The 14,816-nt window shown below is 35.4% G+C and overlaps 2 protein-coding genes across 2 annotated transcripts in view; both read left to right on the forward strand.

The window, feature by feature from the left end:
• Positions 1–3,642: 3,642 nt before the first annotated feature.
• Positions 3,643–5,091, forward strand: LOC118279277 (serine protease inhibitor 77Ba). Its single transcript, XM_035598920.2, has one exon. It carries the CDS (start codon positions 3,692–3,694, stop codon positions 4,877–4,879), a length of 1,188 nt encoding a protein of 395 aa, XP_035454813.1. The 5' UTR covers positions 3,643–3,691; the 3' UTR covers positions 4,880–5,091.
• Positions 5,092–9,001: 3,910 nt separating this feature from the next.
• The window catches only part of LOC118279161 (ATP-dependent RNA helicase DHX30-like), a 30,475-nt gene continuing 24,660 nt past the window's right edge, over positions 9,002–14,816 (forward strand). Inside the window, exons 1-6 of the mRNA XM_035598703.2 lie at positions 9,002–9,336; positions 9,876–10,034; positions 10,546–10,744; positions 12,887–13,107; positions 13,612–13,701; positions 14,361–14,411. Of these exons, the coding sequence (XP_035454596.2) occupies positions 9,234–9,336; positions 9,876–10,034; positions 10,546–10,744; positions 12,887–13,107; positions 13,612–13,701; positions 14,361–14,411 (823 nt within the window). The 5' untranslated portion in view covers positions 9,002–9,233. The remainder of the gene's footprint in view (positions 9,337–9,875; positions 10,035–10,545; positions 10,745–12,886; positions 13,108–13,611; positions 13,702–14,360; positions 14,412–14,816) is intronic.

Raw genomic sequence — 14,816 nt, forward strand, 5'->3', positions numbered from 1 at the left:
AGTTGAAAAAACACTGGAAATCGAACGTCGTCTAGTGTTGAATAGCGATATAATGCGATAAAAAACAAAGAATAACATACACTAAATGTGCACAAATGTGAGGGTATATCGTGTCCTTACAAATATCAGTTTTGTTTTTGTTAGAATGGCCAACCACAATACTTATTATCGATAGACCGTCAAAATTTTTCAAATTCAAAGTATATCGTTTATTTAGATATTTCGATGTAATAGATTGTTTTTATTATTATTATTTAAATACTTATATATGAGAGATACCGAAAATACATAAATTAATTAACGGCAAAAAATCATGTGTTACCGTCAGGTGATCACTTTACTTATTTATCGGCTTATCGCATAAAAAACTTGCATAACAAGTCAATTGATAGATCACTCTTTGAAACGTACCAATTCCACATACAATAGGGGGCGTGTCTTTCACCAATCACAAAACCCATTCTCCATAATATTACTACGCAGAAGAATCGTAAACAATAAATATCAATATGGGAAAATCCACACATTGTGTAAAACGCGTCTAATATTATGCATTTTTACATAAAATCAAACAGGAATAGTAAAAACCTTTACCTTCTATTGAGGTCGATGACTGCCCGCCTGCCTGTTATGAACTGAGAAAAACCCAGGGATTCACAACCGGATGATTCGCAAAGGACACTTGTACACTTGTATTCCCGTATTTGTGAAGACTTTCATGACACCTCATATACTTATTTTTTATCAAGAGCCAATAATAATCCCAAAAAACTGGGAGAAATGTAAAGGAGAAGGGGACTTTTGTGCCCAGCAGTTAAATAGTTGAAATATTTATTAAAAAAACCGTAATATTTTTCTAAAGGAAATCACAAAATATGGTACCTTGTTTCTATCTGGTACATATAACTTGATTCCTGGATAGCCAAATTTCACCAAATTTTCAGTGAGGCCTTGCTATTATATCCTCTTACAAATAAGGCTAGTTTGATTCAGTTAACACCTGGGCCCAGGAATGTATGGAGAAGTTCCCTTCTCCTTTAGTATTGTATTTTCATCTCCTCCAATAATATCTTCGGTTATCTTGGCTCGGCTCGACTGGAATGATACCATAGCTCCACTGAAAACCGACGTGAAACAACGCTTGCATTGTGTGGTGAAGTTACCGGAGGCCCAATTACCCCACTACCCAATTTTCCTCATCCCCGATTCCCCAACAACCCTTAAATTCCTAACCCCCAAAAGGCCTACAAAACACTTGTAACGCCTCTGTGTTTCGGGTGTCCATAGACGACGGTGATTGCTTATCATCAGGTGATCCGTCTACTCGTTTACCGACCGATAAATAAAAAAAAAAAGTAAAGTTTATCGTACTTGAAACTTAACTAAGTACTTAGCAACCAAACAATGAAATGACAAATGAGTGTCAAGTTCAAAGACCTTACCGTTCAATGGTGTAGATGATTGCTTAGAATTTTAAACGAAAACCATTATGGCAGTCTCTTGTTTAGATATGTGGTAGTAAACAATCGTGGAGATCTTTCTTTCTTTAGAAAAAAGGTTAAAATAATTTACTGCTTTTTCTATTCGCTAATGAAGACAGAGATAGGCTTCTCTCCAATAGAATTCTTATATTAGTAAGTGCAAATGAGTACATAACTAGCCCATAATAATTTTTAAAGGTTCTCATATTAAGAATTACCAAAAAATTCCATTCTTAGTGCTCCCCAAGGGAGGTTTTACCCTGATCCGGGTGGTCAGTAAGAATCTGATATTGCCTCTCGCCTCGCCCAAAGCGGGAGAAGTCATTGGGTGATTTTCCCCACTTAAAAGGGGAGATACTACTTGTCTAGCAGTCACTTGACAAAGGAAAAATAAATATTGGTTGATTCATGACTGCTAACCTAAATAATGATGTTGACACTGTGATTAACTTATTTAAAGACCACAAATGGCATACATTGACATGAGGTCTGACCTCATAAAAATCACAAAGAACTACTATAGATGCAGGTCATTTCCAACATAATTTTTTTTTTACTTTATTTATTATTTACACAAAACAATAATACAATAAATTGCAACCAAAAAACCACTAAGGTTTGATCCATGCTATGGAATCTGCCTTAAATGTTGCATCTGGGCGATCTGAATATCATTGAAGAAAGCCTTTTTGAGGGAGGCAAATAATCCAATGACTTCTCCCGCCTTGAAAAAGGCCTGAGGCATGAAGCGAGAGGGAGTGTCAGACTCATTTTTACTAAAAACCGCCCCGTTCAAGACTATTGTGTTGAGCCAGAGCCCTGGTATAGCCATGAGTCAAACGAGAGGAACTCTCAGACTCTTACTGACTACAAAACCACCCCGTTCCTAATCCTGCTTTTCGAGCCGGAGCCCCAGTAACCCTTGCGGTTCTCCGCAACCCTAATATTAGGGAAGGCCTATGTTCAGCTATGATCGATATACCTAAGGATGATACTCGTAATAAATAATATACCTAATGACAGCAATAATATAATAACTTTCTATCATAGACCGTTGAACACGTAAATTACAATAGCCGGGCATGACAAACCGTGATAAACTATCGAGGCCATTTCTAATGTGACGCATAAATAAAATAAAAACAATGCTACTAATATAATAAATACGAAAGTTTGTATGTTTGTTTGTTTGTTTGTTACTCCTTCACGTTCTGGAGTTATAGACAACGTAAAAGGTTACTGGGACTCCGGCTCAAAGTAGGAGAAGGAACAAAAGTTTTTAGTCAGTAATAGTCTGGCACTCCCTCCCTTCCCAGTCCACCCTATGTGGAAGAATTCAATAGAGGGTTCTCACCCCTCAAAAAAACTCCTTCACGTCAAAACGGTTCAATGGATGAAGATGGTATTTGGAACAGGGGTAGTTTATAGTCTGGAATAATACATAGGCACCTTTTTACCCCACGGGAACGTGAACGAAGCCGCTGATAGAACCTAGTAACAAATAAATATTTTTCTTTTAAAATAACTAACTAATATTATCGCATGAGTGATATCACTAAAAAGTCAAAAGATTATATTTTTGGCTAAAGTAGGTAACATAACAAATCTACTGTTAATTTGAAGTTTAAATTAGCAAAACAAATGTTGCCAAGTTTTTGCCGATGGATTCAAGTCAATATAAGTTGAACATTATGTTTTGAAATAATATTGTATACAGATTGTGACGAAGAGCAAAAATGATCAAATCAAAAAATATAAAAAACAGATTTTGTGTAGACAAAAAATTTAAATCTCAGTCACGTAACTCAAAACAGGATTGACAGAAATCTAGTAAAGCGATCAACTATTTGAAGAACAGGTTATTAATCGCTTATCTACAAAAACTTGAATTAATTACGAAAATAATATCATTAAGACTCCAACCAGCGACTGTGTTTATTATGTTTTGACTCATATGTAAGGACCGTAACGCGACATGATGCGAAACATCCAACAAAATGTTCAAGCATACCGGTTTTATACTTATTCACCTACCTACACAACTTGCTAGCATAACACAATTCATCAACCAGGAAATTGGACGTTAACAACATGAAATCAAAGTTCAAAATCTAATGAACGTGATTATAACATAAATGTCTATAAATTAGTCACATTCCCGTTTCGCATTATAGTTGTTCAGTGTGTAGCCAGACACGGCCGAGATCACAATGAAAGCTGTAGCGTTAGTGTTAGTTTTTGTTGGGACATGTTATTGTCAAGTGGAATTCAATGAACGACCTCGGAACTTCAGTATAGAGTTACTGTACTATACGCAAGCGGAGACAGGCGGTCATGTAGTGATATCACCGTTCGGAATATGGACTTTGATGACCGGGATTGCCCTGGGCGCTACGGGCAACAGTTACAACGAACTCGCCCGGGCATTCATCCTACCGAAGAACCAAAACACCCTCATTAAAGGATACAAGGACCTCACAAACGCAGTGCTTGCCCAAGGAAACAATGGAGTCAGTCTTACGAGCAAAAACTTCGTGTTCCTCGACAATGATTTCACCGTGTTCCCAGCCTTCAGAGGATCCCTACAAAACGATTTTGGTGCCTCACTAAAAGTGCTAGATTTCGACGATCCCAATTCTGCTCGCATCGCTAACACATACATCGAGAAGTCAGGCGGACGCGTCTCCAACGTGCTGCGGTCAGACGACTTCCAAGAATCAAGAATGATATTAACAAACGTGATATCCTTCAAAGGACTTTGGGCTTCACCGTTCAACAAATCCGATACAGTGCTAGAACCATTTTACGATGAAGACAAAAACGTGGTCGGTAGTGTGAACATGATGTTTCAGAAAGGACAGTTCGCGTTTTCGAATATGCAGTCGTTAAAGTCGTTTATTGTGGAATTGCCTTATGGGACGAATGGGAAGTATTCCATGATAGTGATCCTGCCGTATCCCTCAGTGAAGATAGCTGATATGTACAAGAACTTCGCTCAAGTGAGTTTGAAGGATGTATTTAAGAGGTTACAAGATGATGTTGATGCTTTTGGCATGGAGGATGTGGACGTGAAGATACCAAGGTTCCATATTAGTACGAACCTCGTGCTAAACAGGCCATTGAATTCTATGGGCGTATACGACATCTTCCAACCTGACCAGGCGAGTTTCCAGAAAGTTTCAAAGGACAACATCTTCGTGTCTGCGATCGTACACAAGGCTGACATTGAAGTGACTGAATCAGGAACCGTGGCGTCAGCAACATCCACAGCAACTTTCTCCGACAGAATATCAGCACCTTATTTCCATGCAAATCGGCCATTCCTTTACTTCGTTATGGAGAAAACGACGACAACTGTGATATTTAGTGGCATTTATTCTAAACCTACAGTTTACTAAACATAATTTAAAATACTCAAAAGACTTTCCTAGTTTTTAAGCAATGGATGTCACGAACTGTTGTTTTTTGTAAAGCATTTATTAGCAAGGATGTTTGTAATAGTGAATTTTATTCCGTTTTCCAATGGACATTCAGACATTAATATTAGTCATTGTGTGTGTAGCCTTAACATTTATGAGTCGTTTAATAAATTATAAGTGTTAATTAAAAATCGTTTTCCGTGATTTTCCTTCCTTATATTACACATATATGATACTCAGCTGGTAGATTATCAAATAGTGTTTTGTTATGCACAATTTTAAAAGTACAGTCGGTGTCAAAATAGAGATTATAGTGCTATTAAAGTAAATTAATGTGAAGTTTTGATATACTCTTGTCTCCTTTGACCAGTGTGCGATTGCTAAGTACGAGTGCGTGCTGTGAACAAAATAATAAAGAGATTTCCAATTTCAAAGTTTTGTTATTATGTCCAATAGTTGAGAAATCAGACTGATGCCATTCACTCACATATTATAATTATGTAAAAATTTCTAAAAAGAAAGTATATCACACTATCACACTAACCGTCGTACCCAGAGACATTTAATGCTTACCTAAACTATTCCTTAATAACAATTTTTTATGGAAAACAATTGCTAAGGACTAGGTTACGGCGGTAATGTTTTATGTTTGTCCGTTAAGAACGCTGAAACTATTGAACGAATTTTGTCAAAATTTGCCATACAGACAGGGTATAAGCTGACTTAGGTGGTATTATTGTAAAAAATAGTAAAAAGAAGATATATCACACTATTACACACTAGTTTGGATGTTTGAATGTTTGTCCGTCAATCACGCTGAAACTATTGATCGAATTTTGATGAAATTTGGTATACAGACAGGGTATGAGCTGATTTAGGTAATAGGATACTTTTTATCCCACAGAAACGCGGGTGAAGTCGCCAGCAGAAGCTAGTTAAAGATAAAGTGTAAATGCGGATACTGTCTGCCACTCCAAAGAAAATCAAACACAATGTTATAAAATATAAATAGTATACATTCTTGACATATTATATCAGGTATAATATCTAACAAAAAACTTGATTGTGTACATTTTAATGTCATAAATGTCAAAGATCAATGTTTATTGTTCTGAACACACAAACGTGATGTGTAGGTATGCTTATTATGTATGTAATAATAAACATAAGAGATCACATTTACATGTTATTCCTTTAAGAAGTAGACAAAGATGGACTGTATATATGTAAATATGTTTATACTGACTTTGGGCTAGGGTTCGCTCGCGCTTTTTTAAGGAGTTGGGTCAGATTTCCAAAAATCATTGACGATTTTATTGTTAGTCACATACTAATTTTTAGTTTTTTATCTAGCATATTGCCGAATGTTCCATACAAACTTCCACCCTCCCAATTTTTGGAAAGGTTAGAAAGAGATACAAAATAGCCCATGTCACGCTCTAGCATCCCGACGAATTGCATACACAAAATTAGTATTTATGCGTTTTTACTCGAGTATTTATCCAAAATATCTCCTATCTGTATTTGACATAGGTACACCAGATAACGATTCCAGAGGCTGTGCTAGCTAAGGAAACGGTGGAAGGCGTGTATCCCCCTTAAAAAAATCAGAAATTGGAATGCCCTACCCTGCTACGGAACATCGAGATCGGCACTAATATTAGAACTTGAAACGGGACATTTACCATGTTAATTGTGAATCATGTGATCATCAGTAACAGTTCATCTGTGATCATGGCGCTTGCAACAGTGCCGAAATATCGGAAACTCATAGACACAAATAAACATGGTAAATATCCCGTTTCAAGTTCTAATGATAGTGTTAGTGACCATGTCAGTTTAAAAACTTAGGTATATCGAGATCGGCAGTCACTCTTATATCCACTTGACCAACGATACTGTAGTTAAATTATAAACTACAAATAATTACTTTATTGACTCATTACGTTATAAGTACAAGTAGGTACCTATTCATAATAACATTAACTGCAACCTTCACAGTGATCTGAGATAATGATGTTGTTTGTTTAATCTTTACTTCTTTCCTATATCTTTATTCAAGTTAAACTTTAAATTAAAGTTTTTTTTTTCTAATAAGTAATAATAGATACTTACATGTATTTGCCAGAAACACAGTAAAAACAGAGGTGTTATCTATAATTTTTTTAAAAATGATTTACAGGTTTCGCTGTCATAGCAGCAAGCAAATTGCCAAGTTATTTTCCTTAAAAACGAATACATTAAACTTATTTTTCAAAAGTTAGTTATAAATAGTATGTATCAGTTAAACTGCCTCCTTGGTCGACTAGCTTCCGATAGGATGACTGCGCTTCAACAATTTCATTGATTATTATTCAATCATAACCCTTATTTGAAAATTATATTACATGCGACTCATCATATTATAACCCAACTAGAAAAATTTACATTAAAATTGATTTTGAACATGGAAACAAATAGTTATTTCTCTATATATTAGCAAATTTTATATATTAGCTATTTCTCAAAGAAATCTCAAAATGCTGTTCCTGCTGATAAAAAGTGTGTCTGTAAACGGCATGTTTATAATAATTATTTCCTGTAGAAAGTCGGGGAGCGGAAACACAGAGAGACGAAATACGGGCTTTTTAGACTTAATTAAGTTATTGTTTAGTTAGTTCAAATATGAAACAAGTTACACATACCTAATTATGAAATATGTACCATATTAAATGGTTTTGATGAGCTCTATTCTACCAATAAAGCCCTTTCGTTTAATGTCCATAATAGTAATGGTACCCAGTTGTGGAAAAACATAGATTATAACTGTCTGGTGAACAAGATTAAGAGTGTGTACCAAATATCAGATCGATCTGTCGTCAAAAAATAGGTACCTACAATACCAATTACCAAATTTAAACCAAAACATATGAACGGGGCCAGTTAAATACTGTTACTTTTTTAAAGTCTAGGTCATAAGTATAGTTATAAGCCTTATAACCTGAGAAAAGGTAAACAAACAGACTTTCGCATTTGTAACAATGGTTCGGATGGTCATTTGAGACAGCTATTGTATTTTATTTTCCCTAAGTTGTGATGATGAGTAGGTTGTAACGGTAATTGCTTTGTTTTGGAGTACAGTACCTAAGTACTTATATTTTAGGTCAACAAAAATGACTCAGCCTGTACTCATTGCCCTGTTGAATCAACTGACTATTACGATAAAAATTAATACCATGTACCTCTTTTAATACCAAATAAAATTAGGTGCTTTTGGTGCTAAATAAAACACAAATGTTTAGTGCTAACATGTTTTTGTTACTGACTGTACCGTATCTATACGATTATTTACAGAAATATACAAACTAGCGGAAATTTTGTTCATTTTAATCACCGTGATTAAATAAATCTAATTAATAGCTAATAGGAGCATTAGTGGAAAAATAATTAATTGGCTGTGTCATAAAATTGTCTTTATGGCAATAAAATGTTTAATGTTTCCAATAAAATTGCGAACTTGAAGGTAGGTGTTAACAAATATTCAAAATACTTACATTAGGAACACCGGTGGATTAAAAATAAAATAAGGTACATTTTTTTCTTTTCTTCTTCCATTATAATATACAAATTGTACAAAATATATTTAAATACTAATATTGTCGTCATGCTTAAAAAGGAATTATTTGAAAATATTATTAATTCAACTATAATACGTACTTAAACTTAAATTTCTATCCTACGGAACGCAGCCGTAAAGTCACAATGACAGAAATGACAGTACGTACCTATATGAAATTGACGTTGACGTTTCCGAGGTTATAAGTCTTAGTACGAGTTTTTCAAACTCAAACTCAAATAATTTATTGCATTCATGTGTACATTTAGATGATACATAATTAGGAGTATTTGTCTCAACATGAAACCCGGTTAGGGTTTGCATTACGTTGAACGAGACCAAAACGATAGTGAATTCGACGCTCTGTTTGACCAGCACTAATAAATTAACCAATAAGAACGCCGAACGCATCATCGATTCTATCGCTTAGAACATAAAATTAATTCGTTACTAAGCCCTCTGATATGTCAATTTGTCAGCTGACACATTGACTGGACTGTCAGTGTCAGTCTGTCAGTGCTATTTGTCAAATCAATGTGAATTCTATGGTAGGGAAATTACCGCAACTTATTTAAGACTTTATTTATAGAATTCTGTGAGAACTAAACCTCATTTTAGTTTATATAGAGGCTTACATAACTGTATTATTACGTGTATATCCAATTATGTGCAGAGTTATACAAGAATAGATCAAAACATAACCTCAAAGTTATTAAATGTTTACATTTGTTTTACGAAATGTTTCTGTGTAAAAACTTCGTTGGACAAGCGAATTTATGGAGGAAATTGTTGACAAATCATGCTGCTTCGAATATATTGCCGTCTTTTAATAATTACAGCGGTAAGTAAGTCGAAGTGTGCATTGAAAACTATTGAGCGCACGCATGATGCAAGACCCATTTGAAAATCCAATAAGAATATAAAAATTATATCAAACAAGGTGATCCTATTCTAATACTCCCTTTGGCTCAGCTTCCTACAGTGAATCTTGGCTTTTGATAAAAGATTCATGTAGTTATTTTTCGTGGGTCTTGGTAATTTCTCGCCAATAAGTACTACTCCCTCAAATACATTTCTGGCAATAGTTTAAATTAAGATCATAAACTTACTGCTATGTGTGCACGCCTTTTTTTTTGAAGGGGTATGCAGATGTACACATTATGGGCATATTACCACTGTACAATATGCACCCATTTGTCACAATTTATGTTATAAGTCCCATTTCCAAACTCCATGCTACAAGTGAGACATTTTCTAAAAACTGAAACAAATCCAGCAATATTTACCTGACCAGGGAATCAAACCTGAGACCCCTTGCCAGATTTATCACACCTGATCAACAAGGCAGTCTACTTACTACTGTATTGCTTATTTTTCCAGGTTTAGCAGTATGCTCTCAAAATAGATGCCTGTTTAGTCACAAAAATGAAAGGAACACATACCACATTACAAAGCTGACACCACTACACAGAAAATGGTGTTCCAGAGGCTTATTAGACGGTGATGCTGGGGATTTGTTGACGGTTCAGCATAATAGAGGTAAAGGAAAATATAAAAAGATAACAAAATATATGATGGTGTTGGCGATAGAAGAATGATTGAACTAAGTGATGACCTGTGGAGAGAGCAGAAATAATAAAAATTGATTAATTTAATAATGAGTTGACAAATGTATCTGTTACTGACAAGCTAAAAAACTTAGTGTGATTATGAACTTTAGATTCATACTCTAATAATTTTACATTTATTCAATATGTCGCACTAATATCATAAAATATATGAAATGTTTGTCCATCAATCATGCTGAAACTACTGAACGGATTTTGATGAAAATTGATATATAGTTAAATAGGATATGAGCTGACTTGGGTGATATAATAGTTTTCATCCTAAGGGGAAGCGGGCAAAGCTACTGTTAGAAGTTAGTGAAAACTATTTATTGTCAAGTCTGGATTCATAAGAGCCTGATTGAGGCACAGACAGTAACTAAGTTAAATTAGTTATTATAGAATAGATGCATAGCGGAATATAATAAACATTCTACTTTCAGTGCAAAAGAAAATCACAGATCTGTTCCCGATGCCCCGAGCGACACTAAATGAGCTTACGAGTAAGACACCAAACCAGATATTTGAGATACACTACAAACAAAACACTGTCGCACCTAAAGGAAGAAAGAAAGTAGTTCAGAACAATGACTGGACTTGTACTTATACATTTGTTTGGCCCGAGAAGAAGAAGTTTGAAAGGTAAATATAATAAATATTTTTTGTATGGTATAAGCCGGTAAACGAGCTGACGGATCACCTGATGGTAAGCAATCGCTGCCGCCTGTGGACACCCGAGACACCAGAGGCGTTACAAGTGCGTCGCCGGCTTTTAGTCAGCAGTAACGCAAATGCACCGAATACCGTCCGGTGATCGGCGCGGCGAACAAAATCCTCCAAAAGATAAACAAAATATTCAAGATCGTATAATAAAAAATGCTTTTCCGAAAGTATATTAACTATGAATGAGAAATAGGTTCATTATTTTGCCCTTTAACGACTATTTTGTACCTATATTTCGATTTAAACTCATACGCTTGGAAAAATACTAAAGTCCCCGTATACCGACCGACTGCCGACAGATGTTCGTGATACCGACTCCTCAGGAACCTAATTCCGACCGACCCAAACGCACATTGTAAAATCAACTCTATATCTTAGCAGTAGAGTAGAAATTCGTAAAACAACAATCTTTCTAAAACTATTCGCATTGTTTTTGGATTCGATACTGAAATTACGATTATGAATTTTAAAATTTAACAAAACATTACGTTTTTTAATACTCGGAGATGTAAGCAGAGAACATACGATGTGACGCCTACTTTTCAACCTACCGTGTAGGTAGTTACTTATTTTTTAATTAAGTTTCCTAGTACTTCAGCATAAGATTTACCAACACCATGTCGATCTTAATTTATTATGCCTAATAAAGAAATTGTTCGTATTGGTTAAATGCGAATGGTCTTTAAGTACCTATAGGTAGATACCTATTGTTAAGATACGTAATTAGGTAAATTCGTGACTAAACTTTTGTATGTATCTACCTACCTATACATTACATACTATGTATCGTACATATGGTAGGTACTTATTTTATTTACTTTACTACTTGTAGGTTGTAGGTACAATAAACCTCCGTAGTTATTTTCGGAACATTATGTGTCGTAGGTATTACGTACAAGTACTATACCTATTACTAACGTTTTTGTCGTTCATCCCGATGACTTACCGATGATGTGCTTATCATGTAATTTAAAAAAAACACCAAAACCTATATTCCCTTAGTTAGTCGGAACAAGGGACAGGGAAACAAATCGTATCCAGACTACGACCAAACCTGTATTTGTATAATAAAACGTCTTAACTGAAATTTATACAATTTTTTTAGTTACTTTCTACTCTACTATTACTTATTAAGTTGTAACAATATCGTATTCATGAAATTCTTCGAAATAAACATAAAATATAAAGGTTTACTTCTAGCAAGTCTTTGTGAAGGAATCGTAAATATATCGGAAATATGTCAATTGGAAACGTAAATTATAAAGAATCCATTATAGTTAGCATAGGTCGAATACCGGTCTAATATCTAAGGATAGCTTTAAGAATAAGAAACTAATCACAAAACACTCCTAAAACAACCCACGTTACAGAAAATTAGTGTCATTCATAAACTTTAAAATTCCGTTTACCGACCAATTTGGTCGGTATTCGGTACGTCGTCATTTTGTAGGGCTCCTTATTCCGTCCAACATTAATTTATCGATAAATCTATAAAAACATGGAATTTCTGTATGCATATTGAAATTATAAGGACTCAATGAACCAATAAATCACATAAAGTAAATACATTCTTAGTTTACCCGAGTGATCATCGTCAAAATCGAGATCTTTTATTTCACTGATTTATGTTTTTTTCGCATGAAAATTTACGCAAACTGCACCTTTTTTATATTTCGCAGGACAGTCGGAATGTGCGTTAACCCCACAAACCCAAGTTTTGACTGAAGGTGAATGATGAATTAATGTATTGAATAAGGCGTATTTCAAGACTTTCGCGCGATAAATACACAAATTAGCGTAAATAAACTAAAATGGTCGGATAGAGGAGGCCGGTCGGTAACCGGTACCTTTGCGTTAGTAAGCGTCCACAGGCCCGCATCGGACGCATCGTACGCAATTCCGTATGACGTCATCAGTACGCATCGCATGTAGGCATTGCTGATGGTGCGGTGCGTACGATGTGGATCAGTGGACGCAGTTGTATGAGTTTCTATACAAGACAAACTAAAATCCGTTGCGTGTGAATATATGTATTAATAATGTTTTTTCTTAAAATTACAGTACAGCAATATCAAAACGGAAAGCAGCAGATAAAGCAGCGACGCAAGCTATACACTGGCTCTTCATAAACAAACGAATAGATGCCAAAGGCTGTCCCGTATATGACAAGAATGTTCTAGATGATATTAAGAAAGATTTCAATGAACCTTTGGAAGCGGCCATTAGTGATAAATCTGTGAAACTAATTGAGAAGATTTGGAAGGAATATGAGAGTGGTATAAGTAGGTTTGTCTTTTATATACATTTAATAGTAAAGTTTACTGTCTCATTGAACGTAAAATCAGAGCCCCGTTAACTACCCATTTCATTAATAATTTTTCAACAATATCCTCTATTTTTTTGTATCTATTTGTGATCACAAGGGGTTTTAAGTATGATATGTGTTTACAATTTTTGTATCTGCTACATTATCCTCTACTAACTTCTACCAGTCCCAAGTCTTCTACCAAACCCTTTTACCCAAGTCAGCTTATACCCGGTCTGTATACCAAATTAAGTATGATGAGTATAAAGTACAATTTTATTCCTTCTACTTTATCTCTTAATAACTTCAAACAGCAGCTTCTCCCACTTTCTCCTAGGATTAAAAGTATCATATCACCCAATTCAGCTCATACCCTGTCTGTATACCAAAATTTATCAAAATTCGTTCAGTAGTTTCACCATTATTGACAGACACACAACAAACAAACTTTCTCGTTATAATATTACTGTGATGTTTGCAGAGGATATCTACGAAGCTACATTCAAGGAAGCCAGACAGAAGATGATAGAAATGCCTGCTGTAGTGACCAAAGATTCCACTATAGATGAAGGTTAGTTGATAAGACATTTATCATTTATTTTATTTTTATTTTATTCAATTTACCAGTAATAGTAGTATTTGGGGCAAACATGCTCCATCGTATGCCGCATCATCGCTTACCATCAGGCGAGATAGTGACCAAACATCGACCCATCTTATCTTATCTCTAATATAAAAGTGTGGGAGAGCCGTGCTTCGGCACGAATGGGCCGGCTCGACCGGAGTGATACTACGGCCTCACAGATAACCGACGTGAAACAACCCTTGCGTTGTGTTATTAAGGTTACCAGAGGTCCAATTACTAGCCTTCCCAATCCCCGATTCCCCAACAACCCTTAAATTCCTTACCCCCAAAAGGTCGGCAACGCACTTGTAACGCCTCTGGTGTTTCGGGCGTCTATGGGTGGCGGCGATTGCTTACCGATGATCCGGATGCTCGTTTACTGGCTTATAACATAAAAAAAATACTAGTAGAGATAGTATTAAGGATTAAGGGCAGGCATGCTCTGAGATAGTGACCAAACGTCGACCCATCACAATAAAAAAAGTTTTACCATCACCTATTTGCGGCGTTTGGGAGCGTTCCGTTTACACCCTATTATAACTACCTTACCTACTCTTATTTTCCAATTTTTTGCAGAAACTGATAATTATTTGTCTTTGTTTTAGATGATTTCTCCGAAGAAGAAACTGATGCAGTTGAATTAGAGGATGATTCAGGCAAGTAGCAACTTTTTTATGTTTAGTACCTGTATCTTACATACGTATAAATAACATAAATAGAATCCAGTAGTAACAACTGTCGGGTTGAACAAGTGATCAGCACAGTGTCATCAATAGCACAGTGTCTGATATTGTTTCCTGCCAAGTATATGACATAAGCACGTTCAAAACCTACCAACGGTGTACTTACTGTGTGACTTGTTCTGAGTTATATGTACTTTCTATAAGTATTTAGATACCACTGACAAACGGTGAAGGAAAATATCGTGAGGAAACCTGGGCTTATAATTTCTAATTATACCCATTCCATTCCGCACTACCCATTCCCAGATCATATGATATATTCCATCCAAAGGTTGTCTGGAAGAAATCGCCGTGTGTGATAAGACCGCCCATTGTACT

The sequence above is a fragment of the Spodoptera frugiperda genome, chromosome 14, assembly GCF_023101765.2.
Source record: "Spodoptera frugiperda isolate SF20-4 chromosome 14, AGI-APGP_CSIRO_Sfru_2.0, whole genome shotgun sequence".
Taxonomy (NCBI): Eukaryota; Metazoa; Arthropoda; class Insecta; order Lepidoptera; family Noctuidae; genus Spodoptera; species Spodoptera frugiperda.